This window comes from Astatotilapia calliptera, chromosome 22 (assembly GCF_964374335.1).
Source record: "Astatotilapia calliptera chromosome 22, fAstCal68.1, whole genome shotgun sequence".
In the NCBI taxonomy this organism is placed as follows: domain Eukaryota; kingdom Metazoa; phylum Chordata; class Actinopteri; order Cichliformes; family Cichlidae; genus Astatotilapia; species Astatotilapia calliptera.
The window spans coordinates 2,463,801-2,489,219 of NC_137442.1; the positions used below are offsets into that span (position 1 = coordinate 2,463,801).

Consider the following 25,419-nt stretch of genomic DNA (forward strand, 5'->3'; position numbering starts at 1 on the left):
TCTTTGGATGTTGTTCTGGGGTCTTAAATGATCTGAAACATTTAAGTGTGACGAACAAACACCACCGTGTATGGCTCCTTTTTACACACCCTGCACATTTACGTCTGCCTGAGCATGTCCACACACACCCTCCCCAGCGTTGTACTACACTGTGTTATTCCTCAATATTTCTTGTTCTGGTGTCATTTTTATGCAATATTACTCAAAAACTTTACTGGGTCAATTTCTGTGAAAGCTCGGGAGCATCAACAAAGGAAGAACCACAAAGTTCTGGATCAAATCTGGGTCATTCTTCTCGGTCAGTTGCAGATTTTGGTGACTTGGCGCTGGGAAAATAAAAACAACTTTGTGACACCTTCAACCTAATAAATGAATAAAACAGCCACAGTGATCTGTTGTGGTAATAAAGCATTCTGTACTGACTCAGAATAGTGTGTAGTTTAAGAAACATGTTCAAGTTCAAGTTGGAGTTTCTTAAGTGCCAGTTCATCACTAGAATATAGTAATAAAACTATATTCTCTCTGAAATATAGAAGCATTTATTACGATTATACTTGACATTAAGGAGAGGAAAGTTACAAGAAATAGCCTGGAGTTTTCATCTCTCAGATTCCAGATAAAGGTCACTGGGATTTCTGCACCAGCCTGCTGCTGAGGCCCTCGCGATGCAGCAAACAACTCGTGACAGTAGACAACAGAACACGGATAGTTCCTCGTGCCTGATCCATATCTCACATGATAAAACACACCCAGTTCTTGCTGAAACTCTTACAAGGAGTTCCCTTTCAAAACAAGCTCGTTCATCTTCTTAGAAATCACGTAAGGGAATCCCGACTCCCACGCACTAGAAGTTTCCTTTCAAGGTCCATACAAAGCACATACTTGTGGTATGAAGACACATGACCCAGACTTAAGGATTACTCCTCTCTGTTACGAAACAAAGAATGCTCAAGTGTCCCGCAGGATGCTTTCATACAAGATTGATATATTCAGTTAAACTGAATTATTAATTATCTCCTCACTTCCTTCCTTTTCCTCCTCCCTCAGGGTCTCTACCCAGAGTCAAATGGTCTGATTGACAATACCATGTATGACCCGGTGTTCGATGCCACCTTCTCCCTGTCCAGTCCAGAGAAAAATAACCCCGACTGGTACCTTGGACAACCTGTGAGTCTTGATTTACACACACAAACTGAGCGACCTTTGGTCAAATTACATTTAAATTACATTTAAAAATTAAACGTTAAGGGGAAGGTGACCTTTTAAAGCAAATAAGATGAGAGTGAAGATCTTACAGGTTGAGATCATTTCTGTCAGTGTAATCGAATGCAAAAATGCCAAATAAAGTTTTTGGTTTTGGATTGTTTTGTTTTGGGCTTTTTTGCTTCTGACAGTTTCACCTAAGGAAAAGTCCCCGGGCACTTGCACATTCCTGCTCTGCATTGCTGCATGCAGCAGTTGTATAATATGGAAGAAGCTTGTATGGCTCTGTTGGTTTAAGATGGTTAACATTGTTTTGATAATAAAGATTCCACTTTGACATGCTGCTTCTGAAAATGGACACAGAGCACATTCATTTAATGTCAGTGCAGCAGCGTAGAAACATTGCATCTTGTAGAAAGAGACACTGCAAGTAACTTTAATAACAATAATATCAACTCTTATAAACGTTGTTAAAAAGAAACTTCAGAATCAGCGTTGAGCATGTTTCAGTCAAGCTCATACGTCTTCTTTGTTTTTGGAGATTTGGCACACAGCAAAGTCCCACGGACTGAAGTCTGGGACTTTCTTCTGGCCTGGATCGGATGTGAAAATCGCCGACAGTTTTCCTGACATCTACGTACCTTATGACGGGTGAGACCATCGTTTCTAGTTTAAAAAAATCACTTTAGAACTGAATGATGCATGAGAGCCTCGCATCCCCCTGGAGAGTAGTTAACAAAATCCCTGAGACACAGATATTCAAAGTTTGCTGTGTAAAAAATTCCCCGTCTACTTTTCATCCGCTACTCCAGAAACAGCAGCTGAATGTCAAACACTTTGCTGTTCCGCCTCCTCTTTAACCTCCCTCAGTGGCCTATTGTGACTCCCAATGGATCATTTCATGGACAATCGGTGTGCCACCCCATTTGACCGTGCAGTAACTTAAGTATATGAAGCCAATGCAAAATGATACCTTAGTAGGTTAATGAATATAAGACTTAGGCAACTGAAAAAATACATTTAAACTGTGTAGAAATATAGTAGCAGTAACTCGTCTTACACTGTGATCCCAGCTCTCTTGCTCGCACCACATCAGAGCTAAATCATATTGCATCAGGTCCCACTGTTTGATTTAAAAGCCATGGAAAATCTGCCAATCAAAACAGCAGCACCATGCTGGTTGCACTCGGTATTTTACAGTAACTTAACAGTGAATTCATAATTAGGCTTTTATGTAATCTGATTATTTAACCCTGGGAGTTGATCTTTGAGCCAAATCACATACTGGAGTCCATGAAGCAACATCAGTAAATGTGCAGTGTGTTGGAAATATTCCGATATGTTGCACGAGCTCTTATCAAGCAGGACGATGTACTTTATCACTGCGTGGGATGGTTGGCTGGGAGACTTTGGCTCCAGAGAACAGATGGCGTCAGAGCTGATTGGCCCATGCTCTAAGTTAAACATCACATGTGAAATGTTTTCCTGCTATTTTCAACACTCTGGATGACGATTGTCGCCACATTGAAGCCTTTTTTGTCACGTGTGGGAAATGATGGTTCACACAGCAACCACCATTCCCCCATTCTCTCACATCAATCCATGATTAGAATAGAATAGCATAGAATAGAATAGAATGTCTTTTATTGTCACTATACACCTGTACAATGAGATTCAGAGCATCTTCTACTCAGTGCAGACACGTGGGAGAAGAAAAGGGGCGGGCTGCACAGTTCTGCAGTACTTTATACATATGAACAGTCCCAATCCAATATCAACGATACAAATATCAGGGGAAAAACAGTATTATTGTCACGGTTCTGGGTCATGTTGACCCAGCTTTCTGTTTTTCATGCTTTGGTGTTTTTCTAGATTATGATTTGATTTATCAGTGATACTGTTTTGATTATGATTATTATTTAGTAGGCTTTGGTCAGTGTCTAGTCTGTCTCTCTCCGTCTAGTCCGTGTCTTAGTAAAGTGTGTTTTGTTTCCTGTTTTACTTTGAAGGTTCTTGTTCCTGTCTGATGTCAGTGTTCCGGCTTTGCCCTCCCTGTCTCATTAGGTCTTATTTCTCCCAGCTGTGTCCCCCTTCTGTCTCTAATTCCTTGATGACTCAGCGTATTTAAGCCCAGTGTGTCTTTGTGTCAGCGTCACGTCGTTAACGTCTGTTCACCCTCACTTTCTGTGTGTTCATGATTTCAAGTCCTCCTGCATCTCAGTTTAGAGTTTTGTTTGCTTTTGTGAGTTTTATTTTATGTTGAAGTTTTGTTCCAGCAATAAAGCTGCATTTTCAGTTGAAAGCTTGTTTCCTAAGAGTCCTGCATTTTGGGTCCACCACTCCTGCCTGCCTGCCACACAGCCGACCATGACAATTATATGTTTACAGTGTGGGTTTTGGCAGGTAAATTAAATATTGCAGAGTGGTGATGGTAGTTTGTATAGTCTGTGTATAGAGGGAAGTCCTTGGATTAGGGGGTGAAACTGTGTCATCAGTGCATGTGTGGGTTCAGGGTGGTTATGGCTTTTGGAAAGAAACTGTTCTTGAGTATTTGAGTCTCTGTGCTGATGCACCTGTAGCGCAAGTTTAACAGGTCAAAACCAGTGTGGGAGCTGTCCTTGATGATGTGTGCTACTCTGCTGAGGCCAATAAATAATTTTTCAGTTACTATTGCAAACAGGTGTATTTTAACCAAGACCTCACTAAGCACATACTAAACCAAAACAGTGAGTAAAAACAAGACTTAATAAAACCAACAGACCGATGGGAGGCGAACTGCAGTATCTGACTAATGAAACCTCTTACGTGTTACTGCCACCAGCGTCAGTGCAGTCAACGCACTGATGATGCAGACGTACACGACTAGTTTCAAAAGTGCTAAAGCTCACTGGTAATGTTGTAAGCACGTTCGTGAAATTAAAATATTTGGAAACTTGGATAGTCAACTTCACAGTGATACGGGCATGTTTTTCAAAATTGTGCATCAGCCAGGGTGGCTGTTCGTTAATGGTGTTCAGCAGGAGGGACTGTTCTGTGTTTACAGTGGTGGAATATACACAGCCGTGATGATCACTACTGTTAGCTCTCTCTGTAGAAAAACATCAATATCACAATTTTTACACTGACCTTCTACTTTCTATTTGTTTTTATTCTTTTAGTACCGTGCCGTTTGAAGAAAGAGTATTCACTGTGCTGAAGTGGCTGCAGCTGCCGGCTAATAAAAGGTTGTTTTTTTTTTTTCAAAACAAAGACTTCACAAAAGGAAGATAAAAAAATATAAATGTGAACTATGTTTGCTTTGACTCGATTCCAAGTAAAACAACTCTTTCCCGCCAGGCCGGATTTCTTTACGCTGTATCTGGAGGAGCCGGATAAATCTGGACACAGCTACGGTCCTGTGAGTGGAGGGGTAAGGTCACTCGACTCATTTAGATAAGAAAGAGATGAAGGGAGAGCTGCCCTGCTCTTTTGGTTCAAGAAACAAAACAAAAGCTCGTTATATTGGTGACTGACGTTTGTCGTTGCTAAATATTGCGGAAGTTCTGATAAAGCCCATGGGACAATGATTAAATGAATAATTGTAACATGTTTAAGTAGCACAGAGAAAGCTGACCTATGCCGCCTTTCTGGCACTGGCTGGAAATGCGAGAGCGATGTGCAGATGTTATTCTGTTGTAGCCCCTCTGGCCCAGTGCTGAAACAAGATCCTCATGTTGAAACTACTCGTGCATTATCCACACCAGTAAAACACCCTGCAGTGAATGATCACAGATAAGTGAGCATAATAACAAAACTCTAAAGTCCACTGACGAGGCTCATAAATCTCCATAAATATTTATGACACTTCTAATTAAACAATTAAAATTGCATCTGTCAAGTCAGGCTTTTGGGAGACCTTAATGGATCGCGTATACATCCATGTGGTGACTTTTGGGAACGGGCTAGACAACTGATGACAATGGCATCAAAAATATGGATTTAGTGGATCAGTCATAGGATTTGGCCATGCAGACAAATTATGAAAGAAAAAGCATATTTTTTAGGGACTGTGTGTTGGGTCTGGAGATAACGCTCAGCAGAGTTCTCCTGAATTTCATTTCAAATAGTTGTAATCATTAGATGTGGACGTGGTTGGTTTCAATGACAAAATAAAATCAACATGCAGATTTTAAAAGGGAATCAACCAGCTTTACTGGCTGAGTGAGTGATGGGGAAATGCCTGAAAAGCACGAGACTCACATGTGAAGAAGTGATTCATGCTTTCACTCATTAACGATGAGTGAAAAAGGAACGACACAGTAGACAATTTATAGTGTTCCTCTTGGAAGGACGGCTTGAAATAGAAACAAGGAAAACACATCAATGGCCAAGATTTGAATTACGTTTTTCTAACGAAGTTCGTCATTGCTCGGTCATGGATACTTCTCTTCCACTCTCGTATTACTTTGTTTTCAGTAATTTTAACCTTTTCAGGCATAGTGGTCACTACAGTTACAGCTATTCAAAGGCTGTTTCCTGTGTCAGTGTTGATGGCACACATGCACATAAACCACTACATTGGACACTGATGAGTCACTCCATACCATGCCACCCACTGGCCGGTTAATGTTACTATAGGTGTATGATGTGCTTCATTGTTATTTAACCCTGTCATGCAGGAATTATGACAACCTCAATCAGGATTTTCTCGTTTTTATTCCTATTTTCATTCCTAAAGATGAATAAAAATTCTCAGACAGGTTGTCATAATTCCTGCATGACAGGTTTAAAGTACAACAACATCATTTGCGTCATATTTATTTGAACATTTAATTTGCTTTCTCCAGATTATTACATCACTCCAGGGTGTGGATAAGATCATTGGTCAGCTCATGAATGGACTGAAGCAAATTAATCTACACCGCTGTCTCAACATCATTATTGTGGCTGACCATGGTAACAAAGCACTCAGAGTGATGTGGCTCTGAAAACACGTCTGTCACATGTGTTCAAAGAAATCAGTGTCAATAGAAATGTTTACATGTGCTCTCTTTTTACCATGCATGTAGCTTTACAACAATCCTTGGCTTGCCTCATAAATTTTATAATGATTTAAGCAAATTTTATTTTTGGGAAAGTCCAACATGGCTACAAAGACCAGAGCATTTAAAACAGTACTGGGAAGTAAGAAGGCATCGTCTTCACCTGCCTTTATCCACTTTGATCTTACTTTATCTTTGTGGAATCTCTTCACTGGAATCTTACCACTACATAGGAAATAAAAGCAAACACACGTTCCAGCAATTGGACATTGATAATGCAGTAACACTACCACCATCTAGAACGGGATCATAATGCTTCATGAGTATTCCACATAAGGAATAAAGCATTCCAAAGTTTTTGTTCCACTGAAGAAATTAAGGCTGTAATGTAACAGCTGAATGTTGCTGCAGGTATGGAGGAAACAAGCTGTGAAAGAAAGGAAACAATGAAGGAACTCGTGGGCGATACCAGCATGTATGTGGTAACTGAGGGTCCCATTGGACGCATCAGAGCCAAGAGCAAAGACGCACTGTGTAAGTAAATGCAACAACAAAGTGCTCTGCTGCTTGTCTTTGATCACACAAAGAATGAGGAGGTGGGGTGAGTCGTTGATGATAGGTTTCACCAGCTTTTTGACGTTGTGAGCAAGTATATGGTTCCTAAAGCATGTGAAATCTGCGAGATTACCTAGGTCTCTTTTGTGTTTGAACCTGGTCATACTTGAATGTTCTTGGGTTGCAGCCATATCAGTACAACATCAGGGCATGGCTGTTTCAGAGACAGTAAGGCTGTAAAAAGGCTTGATGCCTGATGCATCAAGCACAAAAGGCTTGGATGTCTATCAGTTAGTTTCACCTGTCCATGGCTGACCCAACATATCTGATTTACTCTTGATAAAATGCTTGTTTTTAGTTCTTAAATTTGGAAGATTATGATGACTTGATTTTTAGTTTCTATTGAAAATGCATCACACAACATTGTAGATGTAGATGCTCTCAGAGCTTTGCTAAAAGACAGACATTGAAAAAGAGGCAACGATGCCAAAAGGATAAAGAATCATACAATATGTTTCCACTCCTGCACAGACGAGTTGTGTCTCTCTAAGACTCTGTAGTTGTGTTGGGACACAATGCTGACTGAAAAAGAACATATCTGTCGATTACAAAGCTATTTGTGATATCTCACTAACAAACATATCGCACAGGAAAATTCCTTCAACATGCCATTTAAATTTGAATTTTAAACGAAACACGATTTAATTGCCGTGCCTTGGCTTTGAACTTTCAGCAATGACATAAATGTTTCCCTTTCAACAGGGGACTCTGCTGGACTTGTTGCTAATATGACTGTGAGTATTTTTTTTTTAATTTCTTACCAAAATGTACCGTGAGGAAAATAATTATTGATCCCTGCTGAAATGGACTGCCTTTTTATGGTAGTTTTTTCTTGACCCACTTCTTTGTTACCTTGGTGGTATTTTTGGGTCACTGTCGTGCTGGAACACCCATCTACGATTCATCTTCGTGGTTAAGGTTTTACAGTATATGACACCATCCGTTGATAGTCATTTTATATTGCTTCCATTTCTTAAAACTTAACACCAAGTGTTGTTACCCTCTCACAAAACCTTTTCTTAATGGTCTTAGAGCCCATTCATTACATTTTTGTGCAGGCTTACAATCTCGTCCCTCACATCCTTTGACATATCTTTGGTCAAAGGATGTGAGAAACATGATGTTGGAAAGGAAGAAACTGATTCCCTGGAGAAATGTGTTGCATATAACAAGTCGAGAGTTATATGTAGTTATTTGTAGTCAAGTTGAGAGTTGAAGTAGCTGTAAGTGATTGACACAGTTAATTAATGGAAGCCAGAATTCTGGCTGGGTTATAGGCAAGCCAATACTTATTTCACTCAATGGTGAACAAATCATGTTATAATTTTTATGTCATTTCTTTCTTGTTTTTTTTGTGGGGGGAGGGCGGGGTTTTTTGCAAAGGCACATCAGCTCCATGTTCACAGACGGAAAATGAAGCATATCAAGAAAAGAACACTGTCCCAACTGTGAAACACGGGGGAGGCTCGGTTGTGTTCTGGGGCTGCTTTGCTGCATCTGGCACAGGGTGTCTTGGATCTGTGCAGGTACAATGAAGTCTCAAGACTATCAAGGGATTTTGGAGAGAAATGTGCTGGCCAGTGTCAGAAAGCTTGGTCTCAGTCGCAGGTCTGACAATAGGAAATTGACCCAAAACACAGCTTAAAACACCCAAGAATGGCTGAGAGGGAAACACTGGACTATTTAAAAGTGGCCTTCTCTGAGCCCTCACCTCAATCCTATTGAGCATCTTTGGAAGGAGCTGAAACATGCAGTCTGGGAAAGGTGCCCTTTAAACCAGAAACAGCTGGAGCAGTTTGCACATGACTGGTCCAAAATACCTGCTGAGAGGTGCAGAAGTCTCATGTTGTGTGTACCATCATTTTTGTCCAGGCCTATTTCATGCATTTTTTAAAAATAATTCATTTGAAGCTTGGTTGAAAAGCAATGTCTGACTTTCATTGGTTAGGATTTATAGAATTCTCATTTATTATTACTTTTGTCAGATTAAAGTTATTTCTGTGACCATTGTTAGTTTTTCTTTCATTGACCGAAGGGTACCAACAAGTTTGTCCACGTCTGTATGCAACAAAAATGTTCCAGGATTGGATCACGAATGAGTGTCTTTCATGATTTCAGTGTAAGAAGCCAGACCAAAAAATCAAGCCGTACCTGAAGGCGAACCTACCAAAGCGCCTTCACTTTGCCAACAGTCGTCGCATTGAAGATGTCAGCATCCTGGTTGACACTAAATGGCTGTTTGAGAGGTATTTATGGTGCTACAGTCTTAGACATTCTCTGTAACGGTTGTAGCCATGTGCTTTAGAGTACAGGGATTCATAATGTTAGCCAGAAACAAAGTGCTTGTTCTATGGGTTTCAGACTTTTATAGTGTGTCAAACACAGTTTCCCTCAGTTTAATTTCTTCCAGAAGGGTATAAATGCTTTTCCCCATTTAATGGGCATGAAGTCATACTCTCTAAAGGTTTCTGGTACACTCTTGTAAGGCATAATATCCTGGCACTTGAGCTAAACTCTAGTGGGGTGTAATTTTGCCCCTTTATTGCTTCATGGGACTCAGTAATCATTTAGGTCTATATTCAGAAACTTATATGATTGATTACAACTGGCAAACTCTTCTTTCCTCATAGGGATCCAGGCTCTCTCACATTCTGCTCTGGTGGTAACCACGGCTATGACAATGACTTTGAGAGCATGCATGTAAGCTATTACTCTGTTCTGTGTTTCTAAATTGGAAAAACATTTTCCCAGTAACAACACTCACTTTCTTAATCTCTATTGTAGGCCATGTTTATCAGTTACGGCCCCAAGTTTCAGAAGGAAAAAGAGATTGAGCCTTTCTCCAATACTGAACTTTACAATCTAATGTGTGGTGAGTATTTTCCCCTCCGCAAATCATCACCACTGTACACCACTCGACCGTATCCACTCAAAATCTGCTGAACATAAGACACTCATAACAACTGCATATAAATAATAATAAAAATAAATAAATTAGAGCAATCTGGGCTCCAGCAAAACCCTGAATAGTTGAAAAGAGTTTCAGCTGATTTCACAAAGAGTAAAATCAGCTGAAATTTGTAGACAAACCATTTTTGTACACAGAACGTTTAGTGCTGTTGCAGTGCCACAAAATGTTATAGGACTCTCTATATAATAATATGAGATATAATGATCTATATAATAGTGGCTGGTCTACTGTTCTGTCACTGGGACAAAAACCGCATCGTTCTTCCTGAAGTTCAGCTAATGGATGACTCTCCTTTCCAGCACCCTGGGATAGACTTTCTCAGGGAGGCAAAGGAGTGTGATCCCCCTGTAGTTGGAGCACACTCTGCCACTCGAAAGGTACCGCTGCTGATCTCCATGCAACATTGTAGACAGCCCAACAACATCCAGAGCCTTCAGGAACTCAGGGTTAACCTCATCCACCCCAGGGGCTCTGCCACCATCGAGTTGTTTACCTGCCTCAGTGACCTCATGAGTTGTCTTGCTCGTTTCCAGACTCTGGTTCCACCATGGAGTATTCCTTCTACCGCCCGACGATGTTTAAGTCAACAACTTTTAATCACCATACTTTTAGGTGTGCCAGATCTGTCGAGCATCATCCCCCACCACCTGATCCAATACGCCACCAGGTGGTAATCAGTTGACAGCTCAGCCCCTCTCTTCACCTGAGCATCATCAGTGGCCACAGATGTGTTGATACAATTACAAACTCGATCATCGACCTGCAGCCTAGGGTGTCCTGGTGCCACGTGCGCTTATGGACGCCCTTATGTTTGAACATGGTTTGTTGTGGACAAACTGTGGTTTGCACAGAAGTCCAGTAACAGGACACTGCTCAGGTTCACATCTAGCAGGCTCCCAATCACATCCCTGCAGGTCTCACTATCAGAGCCTACATGAGCATTGAGTCTCCCAGGAGGAGGACAGGGTCCCCCAGGTGGGGCGCCATCAAGCTCACCACCCAGGGACTCCAAGAATGCGGGGTACTCTAAATTGTCATTCAGCTCATAAGCATAGACGACAGTCATCCCCCCTCCTGAATGTGCAGGGAACAAAAGATCATGCAGATTGGGACCTTGTTCAGCTTGCTGTTATTCATTCCTGCATTTTGAACTACAGTACATCTTATAAGAATGTGAAGTTTATGCTTCCAAAATCCAGGGCTATGAATTCTTAAATTTAGCTGATTTAGCACAGTTAACACACAGTATTATGGTTTTTGCGTATTAGTTTCTTTGGTGATTTTTTTTTTTTTTGTTACTGTAAGAAAATCGTATCTTTAATCCTATAATTAAAGATATAAGTAAAGATAATGATTATGGTAATTCAACAGGAATTTGAATGACAACACGTCTGCTGCTCTGGTAATATTCAAAGTCTCCCGTATGGAATCTTTAAAAGCATCAATCAAGTGAAGAGTTATTAATTAGTGCCAGTTAACATCCAGTAGCACAACAGCCAATTGTTGATGCTTGTAATTTAACGGTTACACAGCAGACACTGATCCTTTGGCCGCAGGCATATTGGCTTCTGAGAGACAGGATAATAAGTCTGTTTGGATGTTAGGTTAGGTTTAACCCTTTAAAACTATTAGGGTTAGGAAAAGATTGTGGTTTGGGTTAAACCACAGCGCCTCACAACACCATTGATTAAGCAATGCATGTGGGAATAAAACATGTGGCCTTGTCTGTAAATATGACGTGAGAGCAGCTTTGTTGAGATTTGAATATTTGTTGCCCTGACAAGGAGAACAGACTGACTAATTGCACACATCTGGTACTCAACAAACAGCCGTCATCAGGGGCACAAAAATAAATTCATGTTTGTTTAATGCAGATGTCCTCGAGGTTTCTCCTTCCAGCAATAATGGAACTCACGGCAGCATGAATCACGTATTGCAGCAGCCCTACTACACACCAGTGCACCCCGCTGAACAAAGTGAGCCCGCTCAGTGTCCACTGGTCAGCCTAAACCCTGAAGACAACCTGGGATGCTCCTGTGGTGAGGTGGTGGGTACATCACTGTCACTCAAAAGCATATATATAAAATGATATGATCATTATTATTCTGTGGGAATTAAGTCTGTGGAAAGCATCCTAACATTTTCAAAAATATGACAAGAAATACAGGCTGCAGCTCAAGACTGGATGAAAGCAAACTTCCTTGGTAACAGTCAAAGCAATAATAGTTTACAGAGCAGCTGTCTGCTTTTTTAGCAATGCACTTTCATGCAGTTGGGGAACACAAGAAAAAGCATCCAGACTTCTGGAGAAACGTTCTGAATGGGTTCTCACCTTTGGTGGATATAAAGGCATTATCCTGTTGTAGAAGCCACCAGCCTTTTTAGGGCTACTGTGATGCATCTACAATTTCCTTGTATTTCAAATCTGTTATTCACAAATTATTAGAGTCAAACTTGCTGCACCACAGCCCCTAAAGCATGATATATGGCCAACTTTTAGAAATACTTTTATCTGAATGGAAATCTGTTTTTCTATTTTGCCTACCACTGAATCCTGTCCGAGGTCTAGATTACTGCCAGCAGTCTACAAGTCTTGTTTCTGAGATGCTATGAAGTTACCATGAATTCAATCTTTGATGTGTTGTTGTGGTTTTGGTGGAAGTGATTTATTCTTTTAAAAAACCTCAATCTGTTTTCTATGACCAATATCCAACTAGTCACCAGTGTACTTGATTTGGTCTGCATGGTTTGTTGAAAATAGTGAAAGTAGGGGTGGGTTTTTATAATCGATTCATCGATTAAAATCGATTCTGGCTTGGATAACGTAAAATCGATTCATTAAAATCCTGAATCGATTTTTTAATATAAATTTATTTTGTCCGAAATGCCAGAATCTCTGGTGACATCTCACAAAATTTCAAGAACCACCAAACAGTAAATGAGAGCAGGTACAGGGATTCTGCACATAGACTTAAACACACAGCGCGACCCGCGGATCAGGATCAGTTAGATGTCGCCTTTCTCACAGTCGGGGCTGAAAGCCGACAGCTCGCTGATCCGGGTCCGTGCTTTGTGTTCACGCCCTTTATGCGCTGATTCTAAAGCTGTTAGTTTGATCTCTCTCCAAACAATATTGACCGAACCAGCAGCAAAAGAAGATCCAAACGCTTCACATAAACATCGTCATGAATTCACTCTTTTACTGTTTTGCTTCCATTGCGATGCGCAGCTCTCTCTCTCTCCCTCCCCCCCCCCCTCTCTCTCTCTCGAACAGTTTCGCTTTCTTCATTATTCGCTTGCTTGTTACACAAGTCTACTGTTGCTTACAGCGCTGTCGGCCGCTGTTTTTTCCCCTTTTACATTCTTCCGAAAAGAAAACCTCATTTCTGCTGTTCAATACTGAACAAATTGAAACTTTTTAAAATTATTCAAAATGCAAAATGCTTAGCCGTGTGTCTAATAAAACCGCTGTAACGTCAGAGGTAATGTTGATTAATTAATGGTTTTCTTTCGTTTTTGATGTACTGCAGAATATTTTTATAAAATCCCAGGCCAGGAAAATCACCTACATGTTTTTCTGTGTTTTATCTTCAGCTACTTTGACACAAAGGCATCTGCTGTGATGCTCACACCTTGGATAAAGTCTTGAGAGTGTCAGCTTCCTTTTTATAGATACAAAAATATGTAAATGTCCTGATCTGAATTATATCTCTGACTGTCAAAATTTCCCAGATTTAAATCGAATCGAATCGAATTAAATCGAATCGTGGATCGAATCGATTCGGGACCTTGTGAATCGGAATTGAATCGATTCTAGAAATCAGTGACGATACCCAGCCCTAAGTGAAAGCTCCCACAACCAAACCTTGAATCACTGAAAGTAAAATTCTGTTTCACTTCCTCTGAGGTGCAAATGCCAAATCATCCACCAAGTTAGTTGGTGAGATTCAAATAACCGTCTGCTGTGACTAAAGGGAGGATTTCTGGATCAGCGCTCAAACTAGAAGTCTTGCTGGACTCTCTCACCAGCTGAAACCTCAATGCTGCTGACTAAGCATCTGCAGCGCATGTTTAAAAATAATAGCTTACCACAACTAAAAGCTGGTACTGTTTTGAAAGAGGTATGACAAATGTTTGGAAAAAGTAAGAAATGGAAGCTCAGCAGTCATATGGTGGAAAAATCTTCGGGTTTTACAAGAAACCAGCAATAACAACATAGTCGTGCTCTTCAAGTTTGGGTGGCAAGGCAGCTCTAGTCACAGAGTAAAGATGTGTTTTCAGACAGGATTTAAAAATGTCAAGTGTTGGAGAGATCCTGCTTTGAAGAGGCAGACTGCTCCAAAGTTTAGCAAAAGGTCCGTTCTCCTCTGTTTCAGTCTGCTTCTCGGAACAACCACAAGCAATTAATCAGCTGACCTGGGCGTTGTACTTGGAGTATTTTTTGTTAAAAGATCAGAGAAGTACGAAGGAGCTGATCCATTTAAAGACTTATGTGGCTGTCACGAGTCAGGCTGCAGCATTCTGAACAAGCTGAAGACGAAAGATCGGAGCCTGGCTTATCAACAGATCGACACGTCCATCACAAAGATATTAACCATGTCTAAGGGCTGCGATTTGTAACTGCCAGCGGCTCAGTGTACTGATATTCGCGGTAGCTGTAGCTCAGATGGTAGAGCAGGTCACCAACTGGAAGGCTGGTGCTCTGAGCCCAGTCTGCAAATATCCTTAGATATTAGAAACACTTAGAAACAGGGTAGAAAAAAAGTGCTCGTGCGAATGTACAAATTGTGTAAAGTGCTTTGAGTGGTCAGAGCAGGAACACATTATATAAGAACCAATCCCTTTACCACTACTATCTTTGAATCTTTGTTTCACCTTCCAATCATGTCAAAGTAGAAAAAAGTGTAGCAGCATTACAGGTTAGACTAAAGGAAAATGTTGTCTTCCCTCAGGATGAAACTGATATCAACAAACGACTGAATCTGAGTGCAGAGGAGGGTGAGACATTTCTACTCGCTCCCGACTCCACGATTCTCTTCTCTACTAAGATCTTTTTTTTCTGGATTTTTGATTTACATGACAATTTTCTTCAAAGGGAGATCTGATCAAACTAATCACATTGGCATGTTTTACTTGCATGCCTCCACATTTTCTGCCTTGTTAAATTCCCCTGCATCTCAATGCTGCCTGTGAAGGTTCTCGGTCACCCGGGTCATCATAGTCTAAGGAGCTTGGTAAGAAAAGCTCCTGGACTGGGTGTTTCTTGAAAATGTAAAGGGCTTAAAGAAGTCCAGGAGCTTTTCTTACCAAGCTCTTTAATTTAAATTCTGATTTGACCCCTAACTGACTGGAAAAGCATAAAAACACAGTCTTAATGAAAATGCTCTTACTGGTGCGGACATCATGAAGACAATTATTCTTCATTTCTTTTTCAGCATCCGCTGCAGAAAAGAAGCACGCGCTTTTTGGTCGACCCCGGATGCTGCAACCTGACCAAAGTTATTGCATCCTCTACCAGGAGGGATTCATCAGCGCCTATAGCCACAAAGCCCTGATGCCCCTGTGGAGCTCTTTCACCATTGACAAGCCTGTAAGTCCATTGACTGGTGATAAGATGTAATGTTTTGGGTTGTTTTTTGGGGAGGAGGGTAGTTATCTGATTACAAGTTTAGGCTTCAGATTGATATAAAAGTTCAATGTGAAGACACATAGATAATCAGTAGCTCTATAAAACTCCATCACTCTTTGAAAAATCTTATATGACAAAAAAGAATTACTGACTCACAGTGAATAAGATTTATGCAGTTTCCACATGAATCATGGATGGTGTGAACATATGAGGAGCTTGCAGCATTTGAAATTTCCGACTCATTCCGAGGGGGGGTTTAGAGGAAATGTGTCTGATTATTGTTTCCAACTATTCACTCTTATAGAATAAAAATCTGGATACACTCACCATTTTATAATTGTGATTATTTTAGGATTAGGATGAGATTTTAGCTGATGTTTCTAAAATGTGAAACCGCCCTAAACTAAATATTTAATATTTTAATGTGTGAACTATTGAATAGTTAGTTATGAACAAGTGCTAAGTGCACACTAGTAGTCCTCTAAAGACATCCAAATTTAATTATGTATTTACCATCTCAACACATAATTTGGCGGGTAGTTATTTATTAGTTGTTGCGGCAATAATCATCACAGTCTTGACCTATCAGGTTATAAGCTGTGAATCACGTTGTTAAGTGTTGCTGCTTGTTTTGTTTGGGCATATTTCTTACCTTAAACCAAAAAGGGCAAAGACACGTGTATAAAGATTTAAAATATGAAGTCAACTAATGCAATATTCAAGAAACATGATATCACTGCAGTTACATAATTGTAACCAATAACAGATGCAGAGGTGCCTCTTTGGCATCTCTTAGAAACACAGACAGCTACAACATTATACACTATATAAACGATACATGATGTATGATGCAAACAGAAAATTAAAAAGTGATCTAATAACAGAGAGAAATGTTTCATTATTTTATGATAATGATGCACAGATTTTGTCACCTTAAAAGTGATGATTTAAACAACAGTAGAAATGCAGCGTGGATGAAGTTTGGCTAATGATCTTCCACTCGGACTGTTCAAACATGAAGCGTTGGATTTCTTCCTACCACAGTCCAGTTTGACACATACACACACACACTGTGTTTTCGTATCTTTGTGGAGACATCTAATTGACATAATGCTTTCCCTAGTTCAGGGGTGGGGAACTCCAGGCCTCGAGAGCCGGTGTCCTGCAGATTTTAGATGTGTCCTTGAGCCAACACAGCTGAGTTTAATGGCTAAATTAGCTCCTCAACATGTCTTGAAGAGGCGCTGCTCCTTCTGTGTGAACCCTAGCATGCACAAGTTGAAAAACTGGCAAAGTAAAACCCTCACAATTTACATACATTTAAAATACATGTTCCTGAAATAGAACTGTGGGTCACTTTGTGGTTGTACTCCCTGTGCTTGGTTTGCTATAAAAGACTGAAGCAGCAAAGTGTTTGTGATAACCAGTTTTTAGACATGATTTCTATTTTTCCTTTGGCAGAAATATTTGAAAATAACTGTTAATGAAATGAAATTGTAATTGAAATGACTAAAGCATGTTTCATATTCTTGTAGAATAACCTGGACCCGTTGCCTTCAGTCACACCAGATTGTTTTCGGGCTGATGTGAGAATTTCAGCATCTCAGAGTCCCAGATGTGATCAGTACTGGTATACTGCTGCTGGAAACCTGCATTCAGCCTTTTTGTACCCACCCAGTACGTACCCATCCTCACATAAATCCTAACTGACACAACAAGCACGCTAACTGACCTCCAGTCAACCTGGAGTCAGCGTTGAGGGACCACATGAGTACTCACAGAGTCACTACCCCAGTAATGTTCTGTCTAAACATTTTCTTATAGATTATAATAAGATGGGCATTTCCATCGCAGTTACACTCTTTCCAGACTCCCCCACACAACACATCATTCCCCACAAATGTGTCTATAAACCATTTTTCCAAACTCGTCTAAACTTGGACACAACGATCAAGCACACACTGACTCACTCTTGATGTCTTGATCATTGTGTGCTGGATCCTGTTCTACAAACCAGGTTCAACAAAGTCTGAGTCTAACCATAAACCTTGATTAACTCAACTCAAGGTTTAAGAATTCGGGGGGGGGGGGGGGGGGGGTTACTGGAAAGGCTGACACAGTGCTCACCATGAGTGGTGACTGAAACCAACAACAATGAGGTCTACAAACCATTTTAGCGCTATTATCACTCTGGACTGAGAAATGTGTCACCGTGCTGCGACTGTGGAATATACAAGTTAAGCATTTATAGGACACTCATTAATATACATGCAAATTCTAAATTATTATGGGAGCAGCACTTTACCCGTGTGACTTTTTCTAAATGTTTCATTTTATTTAGGCACCATATTTGGTTCTTCGCCCATTTAGGGTTTATGTTTTTATAAGTGCGTACATATTAGAAGTATATTTAAAAAAATAGGAAAAACACAAACTTAGAAAAAACATTTATGAATTGTTACTGACACTGTTACATTTCTGACACTGGCACAAATATAATACATTGTGTGTAACATTGTGATGATGTCCAATAAGACCAAACCTGCAGAAATCTCGAGACGAGGAGTAAAACTCAAAAACGACTTCGCTTGAACTCACAAACAAATAATCCAAAACTACAACTCACAAGGAAAGACACAGCCAACACGACAAAGAACGATTAGTTATGTCTATAACTTCTGTTCCCTGAAGGAGAGGAACGAGGTACAACACATAAGTATGGGATATCACGCCCTCGCGTGTCCTGGCTGAAGAAACCTTTATTCACGCCTTTACGGCAGATGACGTGTGATGACACGCGCAAGGCCCCGCCCGCACATATAGCCGCTGCCATCACCGTCATCCCTCAGTTCGATAGCCGCTCTTCACCGAGCCAACTGCTCAGTGGGGCCACCCTGTGTTGTACCTCGTTCCTCTCCTTCAGGGAACAGAAGTTATAGACATAACTAATCGTTCCCTTTCAGTCGATTCACTCGGTACAACACATAAGTATGGGACCTATATACACGCCCCGCAGAGCAGCCACCGAACCGGAACGGGACCACCACATCCTTAGTGAGTGGTAGACCCAGCAGAAAGGACAGCATGAGCCACCGAAGGGGCCGTAACGTCCAACCGATAAAACCGCACAAAAGTGTGCGGCGACGCCCAATTAGCCGCTGCACAAATATCAGCCACAGGCACCCCTCTAAAAAGAGCCCATGAGGTCGCCATCCCCCTGGTGGAATGAGCTCCCACCCCGTGGGGCAACGCAAAACCTCCGGTGCTGTATGCCAGCGAGATAGCTTCCACAATCCAGTGGGACAGCCTCTGTCTGGACAGAGCTCTACCTCTATTCGGATTAGCGAAGCAGACAAACAACTGGTCACCCAAACGCACATCCCGAGTGCGCTCAATGTAGGTGCGTAGCGCACGCACCGGACAAAGAGAGTGCACCCTCCTCTGCTCCTCAGATTCAAAAGGAGGGGAGCAAAAGCTCAGCAACTCAAACTCCATTGAACTATAAGATGCAGGCATGACCTTGGGAAGATAGGCGGCATTCGGACGCAATACGACCTTGCGGCCATCAGGAGAAAACTGTGTGCAGGCAGGATGCACAGACAGCGCATGAAGGTCCCCCACTCGCTTCGCCGAGGCCAAAGCGAGAAGTAATGCGGTCTTATACGAAAGAAGTTTCATATCTACCGACTCAACGGGTTCAAACGGAGGGCCACAAAGGGCCTCCAGCACCAAAGACAAGTCCCAAGCCGGGACACTGGACTTAAGCACGGGCCTCAGCCGGCGAACCCCTTTCAGAAAACGCACGGCGAGGGGATGCGCACCTGGTGTCACCCCGTCAAAACCGATATGACAAGCAGATATAGCCGCTAAATAAACCTTGATCGTTGAAAACGAAAGGCCTTTATCCAACAGCCCCTGCAGGAATGTCAAAACATCCACAATAGAGCACTGAAATGGGAGAGTGTGGCGGTCCTGGCACCATCGCTCGAAGGCTCGCCATTTGTAAGCGTACAAGCCTCTAGTAGACGAGGCCCTGGCGCTCTGAATCGTCGCTACCACACTAGGTGGCAGACCCTTAGCAACCAAGTTTAACCTCTCAGCAGGTAAGCATGAAGGTGCCACAGATCCGGGCGCGGATGAAACACTTCCCCCCCCGCCTGAGAGAGGAGATCCCTGCGGAGAGGAAGCTGCCAAGGACTTGCTGCAAGCAGGCTGATTATTTCTGCATACCACGACTTCGCGGGCCACCAAGGGGCCACCAGGATCAGAGAGAGGGAATGCCGACGCACCCTCTCCAGAATTGGAGATATCATTTCCACTGGGGGAAATGCATACAGGAGCACGTCTGGCCATTGGTGCGCTAGCGCGTCCAAGCCCAAGGGTGCATCGTGGTCGATTATGGAGAAGTACAGGGGGCAGTGAGCATTCACCCTGGAAGCAAAAAGATCTATTTGCGCCTCGCCAAATAGATCCCAAATCTGAGCCACTATTGAAGGGTGTAACCTCCATTCTCTCACCAGAGGACCCCCCCTGGAGAGAAGGTCCGGCCCCAGGTTCAGGTGGCCCGGGACATGGGTGGCTCTTAGAGTCAGAAAATGAACACTGCACCATAACAGCAGAGAGCGAGACAGCTGCAACAGGGGAAGAGAGCGTGTTCCTCCCTGCCTGTTTATATAAGACACCACTGTTGAATTGTCCGTCCTGACTAAGACATGCTGGCCCTGCAGGACTGGACGGAAACGCTTTAGAGCTAAGAACACTGCCAACAGCTCGAAGTGGTTGATGTGCAGCTGGCGCTGAGCCGCGGACCAGATCCCTCTCACTGACGCACCCTCGCACAGCGCTCCCCACCCACTTAGGGAAGCATCTGTGGACACCACCTTGCGAAACAACACCCTCCCAATCCGAGAGCCCTGGTGCAGTAGCCCGGGCTCCCTCCAAGGACGGAGAGCTAGCATGCAAGACGCAGTTACCGGCAGCCTCCTCCGGAGGTGACGCGAAGCACACAAACGGTGAGAGAGAATCCAGCGTTGAAACGCTCTCATTTTCAACAGCCCAAGCGGCACTACGGCGATCATAGATGCCATCATGCCCAACAAGCGCAATATCGTCTGGAAACGCAGTCTGCGTCCCAGCTGAAATTGAGCGAGGCAGCGATGAAACGCGGCCACTCTGTGCTCTGACAACCGTGCGCGGCTGGAAAGAGAGCATATTTCCAGACCGAGAAAAGCGATCTGTTGACCTGGGATTAGCGAGCTCTTCTGAAAGTTCACAGAGAACCCCAGCGTCTGAATGTGTGACAGAACCCGCGACAGCTGCGTCTCCGCCTGTTCTCTGGAGCAAGCCACGAGAGCCCAGTCGTCCAGGTAGGCCAAGATGCGGATGCCCCTCTTCCTGAGGGGCGCTAGCGCTGCCTCGGCACATTTCGTAAAGGTGCGGGGAGCGAGCGACAGCCCGAACGGCAGCACTAGGTATTCGTAGGCTACGCCCTCGAACGCAAACCTCAGAAACTGCCTGTGTTTCGGGTGTATAGCGACATGAAAATAAGCATCTGTTAGATCGATTGTCGCAAACCAATCTCCCGGGCCGACTGCACTCAGGAGCTGTCTGAGTGTTAGCATCTTGAACCTGTAAGTTCGCAGGTACGTGTTCAAGACTCGCAGGTCGAGGATGGGACGAAGCCCTCCCCCTTTCTTCGGAATGACAAAATAACGGCTGTACCAACCTTTGTCCGTCTCCGAAGCGGGGACCACCCGTATTGCTCTCTTCTGTAATAGCGCCTGTATTTCCTCCCTGAGTACCAAGGCTGCCTCGGGGTTGACAATCGTGTTCACGACTCTTTGGAAACGAGGCGGCTTGACCCGGAACTGCAACCGGTAACCCATGGCAACGGTTTGCAGCACCCACGGAGAGGGGGCGCAAGCGCGCCACTGAGGGAAGTGAGCAGCCAGCCGGCTGGCCTGCAGCACTGACGGCGGGGCGCCGTCGCCCCCCAGTGTGTCTGCAGGGGACTGCATCCCCTGCCTGACCTGGCTCATTTCGCCTGCAGGTTGAGCATTTGAGATTGTTTGAGAGTAAACAACACTCTTTATTGATTGCAACATGGGAACATGTACATTTATACATTTTGTTGGGTGCACCTTTTCCGGGGCATAACGATGAAAAACAGCGGGAACACTCGATGTGGTCGCTTGAACATTCAACACATCTGAACCGTGTGCAGGGGTTATGTGCTTGGGAGACCGCGATAGGGAAGTGCAGCGCCTTCTGGGGCTGACAACCTGAACAGAACTTAAGCGGCACCTCTTGTGCGGCAACAGAGGGGTAAGAGCAGCGTCTCCCTGCGTCTCCCGGCCTTTGCCCCAGGCCGACTGGCGTGGAGCTCGGGCCGGAGTACGTGCTCTCGCCGGCGGCCCTCCCACTCCAGCAGTGGGCGCCGGTCTCTTGCCAGCTGTCAGAGGAGCGGCGGGCCTGTGAGAGCTAGCAGTGGGCTTGGGCTGGGGCTGGCGTCTGGGGATGATGTCGCGCAGAGCTTCCGTCTGCTTCTTCCTCAGATCGAATCTAGCCTGAATGGCTTCAAGTGAATGTCCGAATAACCCAGCCGCAGACACTGGTGCGTCCAGATACACAGCTCTGTCTCTATCAGGGACGTCGGAGAGGGTCAGCCACAGGTGCCTCTGCGCCACCACTGTCGAAGCCATCCCTCTGCCCAGGGAGAGCGCTGCACAGCAAGACGCACGGAGGATGTAATCCGTGGTGACTCTAACCTCGTTAAGAAGAGGTGACAGCGGGCTGTCCTCCGGAACCAGCGATCCAAGCTCCGCCAGGCACATTGCTTGGTACGTCTGGAGCATGGTGACGGAGCTCATGGCTCGAGCGGTGCCGGCCTGAGCCCGATAAATCTTCTCCAGCTGCGAGGCCGAGAATCTGCAGTGCTTGGACGGCAGAGTTGCGGGGCCACCGACACCATGGTTATGGGACGGGGCCAGATAAGCAGCCAGAGACGGCTCCATAGGGGGTGGGTTAGCTAAACCAGCTCCCTCGGCGCCGTCCAATTCCATGTACTGTCCATAGCCGGGCACAGTGACGCGGGTAGACAGAGGTTTGTCCCATGACGCTGTTAGCTCGCAGAGAAAGTCTGGGAACATGGGGAGGCAGTTTTTGGCCGTTGCGGGCTCCGGTGGAAGGAAAAAACCCGCAAACCGCGACGGCTTCCGAGCTGGTGGAGGAGAGGGCCAGTCCACCTGCAGCTTCTCAGCGGCACGGCGAAACAGGGAGAAAAGAGAGGTGTCATCGTGGCCGACCGGCGCAGCAGCGGCGGCATATTGGGTCGACAATGAGCTCTCCTGCTCATCCTCTGACAAACCATGGATGTCCAGGCCGATGTCCAGCACGTCATCGTCTTCCTGGGGAGCGCTGGCGGGCTTCAACCCAGGCTGAAGCCCGTCAGCGCTCCTGCATGGTTCCGGTCCGTCATCGGCTAACCCGTCAACGTATTCCATGTGGTCAGCCCAGCTAATCGCGGGGACATCGACCTGAAAATTTTCGTCTTCGGACTCGGACGAAGCCGGGGCTCCAGACTCGGAAAGAAGAGGGTCATGCCGTGCGACAGCCGAGCGTCCCAGCACTCTTTCCACAAACGTCACCCGTCTTTCCAGGGTCGAGCGTCGGAGCTGGCGACAAAACGCACAAGCTTCGGGCTCCGTCGACGCTCTCCTAGCGTGGACGATCCCCAGGCAGACAGGGCAGGCATCGTGCTGGTCGCTGTCGTGCAAAGAGAAACCACATCCCTGAGGACAGGGGCGAACAGAAGATTTCTGCTTTGCTCGCTTCGGTTTGGAGTCCATTCCCAAAACGCAAAGCGAAACGCTGCACAAGAAAAACTTGAAAATAGCGCTCCGCGGGCAGCCTACGCACCAGCTGGGCGGTGGAGGCTAACACCAACAGGGGCAGTTAAGCTAGGTTCAAGTTGGCAGACAACGGAGCTAACTAGCAGTAGCTAGCTAGCCCAACTCAGCAGAGGTGTTCTCAGCGAGGTGAAGAGCGTAAGAACTGAGGGATGACGGTGATGGCAGCGGCTATATGTGCGGGCGGGGCCTTGCGCGTGTCATCACACGTCATCTGCCGTAAAGGCGTGAATAAAGGTTTCTTCAGCCAGGACACGCGAGGGCGTGATATCCCATACTTATGTGTTGTACCGAGTGAATCGACTGAAAGGGAACACAGAGACTCGGACAATATGTACACACCAGGCGATTGCAGAGACAGGAAACGCCAGGGAGCACAGCTGAATCTGACAAACAAGACTACAGGAAGCAAAAACTGAACATAGGCCTGTTCCAGGGGTCGGCAACCTGCGGCTCTTTAGTCCGTATAGTGCAGCTCCGCGTGGTTTGGGAGAATAAATTAGAAGTATTTAGCTGAAGTGTATTTTATTTATGTTAGTTCTTTTTAACTTGTAGTTCTAAATTGGAAGATTACTGTGATTTTGAAATATAAAAATAAAATTATATTTTATTATTTTTCATCGCTCAAAATAAGAGTCACACTCGCTGAAGCCGGTGTACCCGCCGAAACGCCGTGCATTTATCGAGACTTTCAACCCCATGTAGGCCAGTTATGGATCTTCGGATCCACATTATGTCAGCAGCTGTTCTCCAGCGTTAACTATGTTACAAACAAACACCGCTCACGCCTCACAGACGACAGCGTACAGTCCTGCGTAAAGATGAAAGTGACAGCCCCGACCTGCAGACGCTGTGCGCAGAGCCCCAGTGTCCCAGGCTCCTCCCTGAAAAGAGTGTCAGTTGCATGAAGGGACCAGTTGATCAAATCCATAATTCCTCTTTAGGCTTTAGAGAGCAAGAATGAGACAGAGGCTTTCTGAGGCTTAGAGATTTACAATAGTAAAACTGCTTTATGGTCATAAAACAAACAAATCTACATATTTACAATTTCTAGTCTGAAAATGTCTAAAAATGCTTTAAACTGAATTACTATAAAGTGATATAGAAAACTGTGGCAATATCCAATATATTGTTGCTATGTTTGTGCTACATTTTTGATGATGTATATTTTTTAAGAAATAACACAAGTAGATCTCACTAGATGCATTTGCTGTCTAAAAATTTACTTACTTTTAGTTCCTCTATAGCTTTTAGGTGAACTGGGTATGTCACCATTTTTATACAACCAATTTCACTCATTTCAGAAACCCAACAAAAACAGTATTCATCTCAGCATTTAGAACAAATCCTGAACTACACAAACCATCAACGTGTCTTTTAGACCCCATTCCTACAAAACTGCTCAAAGAAGTCCTGCCATTAATTAATGCTTCGATCTTAAATATGATCAACCTATCTCTAATAATCAGCTATGTACCACAGGCCTTCAAGCTGGCAGTAGTTAAACCTTTACTCAAAAAGCATCTCTAGACCCAGCAGTCTTAGCTAATTATAGGCCAATCTCCAACCTTCCTTTCATATCAAACATCCTTGAAAGTGTCACGTTTTAGTTAACGGACTCAGGCGCAGGCCGGGAATCTTTACAGAGTTAACAATCAGTTTATTGACACAACGACACCAGGTGATGCTATTTACAACATGCTGGAGGGAGGGGAGGGGGGTCCAGGGTTCCGGGGTATGTGAGGGGAAAGACGGGAACCAGACGCCCTCCAAAGGCTCTCTCTCTTCACTCCCCACACTGGGGAAACACAAATCCACTCACTCGTCCACGGGATGACAGGCAGGCAGGGAAAGGGCCGGGAAAGATCTGTACAAGGAAACTTTAGTTAGAGGCGAACAGACGGAAAGAACTCAAAGATTCTGATTCACAAACTACTGAGCGACTGACGCTGATAGCTCAACGATCCAGCGACGAGTGACACAGTGCTGCTGTCTTAAATCGGCCTTGTGATCATCCCGATAGGCAGCAGGTGCGTGGGCCAGGGGTGGGAGCCCATAATGAGCACCGCCCCG

At 44.2% G+C, this 25,419-nt stretch overlaps 1 protein-coding gene and 1 long non-coding RNA gene across 2 annotated transcripts in view; one reads left to right on the forward strand and one right to left on the reverse strand.

Annotated features, from left to right (window-relative positions):
* The window catches only part of LOC113015011 (venom phosphodiesterase CdcPDE), a 47,318-nt gene that overhangs the window by 7,693 nt on the left and 14,206 nt on the right, over positions 1-25,419 (forward strand). Inside the window, exons 8-21 of the mRNA XM_026156901.2 lie at positions 1,048-1,167; positions 1,745-1,854; positions 4,362-4,427; positions 4,540-4,612; positions 6,030-6,138; positions 6,636-6,758; positions 7,542-7,573; positions 8,958-9,085; positions 9,470-9,539; positions 9,624-9,711; positions 11,685-11,857; positions 14,763-14,808; positions 15,246-15,400; positions 16,975-17,116. Coding sequence (XP_026012686.1) covers positions 1,048-1,167; positions 1,745-1,854; positions 4,362-4,427; positions 4,540-4,612; positions 6,030-6,138; positions 6,636-6,758; positions 7,542-7,573; positions 8,958-9,085; positions 9,470-9,539; positions 9,624-9,711; positions 11,685-11,857; positions 14,763-14,808; positions 15,246-15,400; positions 16,975-17,116 — 1,435 coding nt within the window. The remainder of the gene's footprint in view (positions 1-1,047; positions 1,168-1,744; positions 1,855-4,361; positions 4,428-4,539; positions 4,613-6,029; positions 6,139-6,635; positions 6,759-7,541; positions 7,574-8,957; positions 9,086-9,469; positions 9,540-9,623; positions 9,712-11,684; positions 11,858-14,762; positions 14,809-15,245; positions 15,401-16,974; positions 17,117-25,419) is intronic.
* LOC145423774 (uncharacterized) overlaps positions 1-25,419 on the reverse strand; it is a 53,302-nt gene that overhangs the window by 834 nt on the left and 27,049 nt on the right. The gene's annotated exons all lie outside the window — the stretch shown is intronic.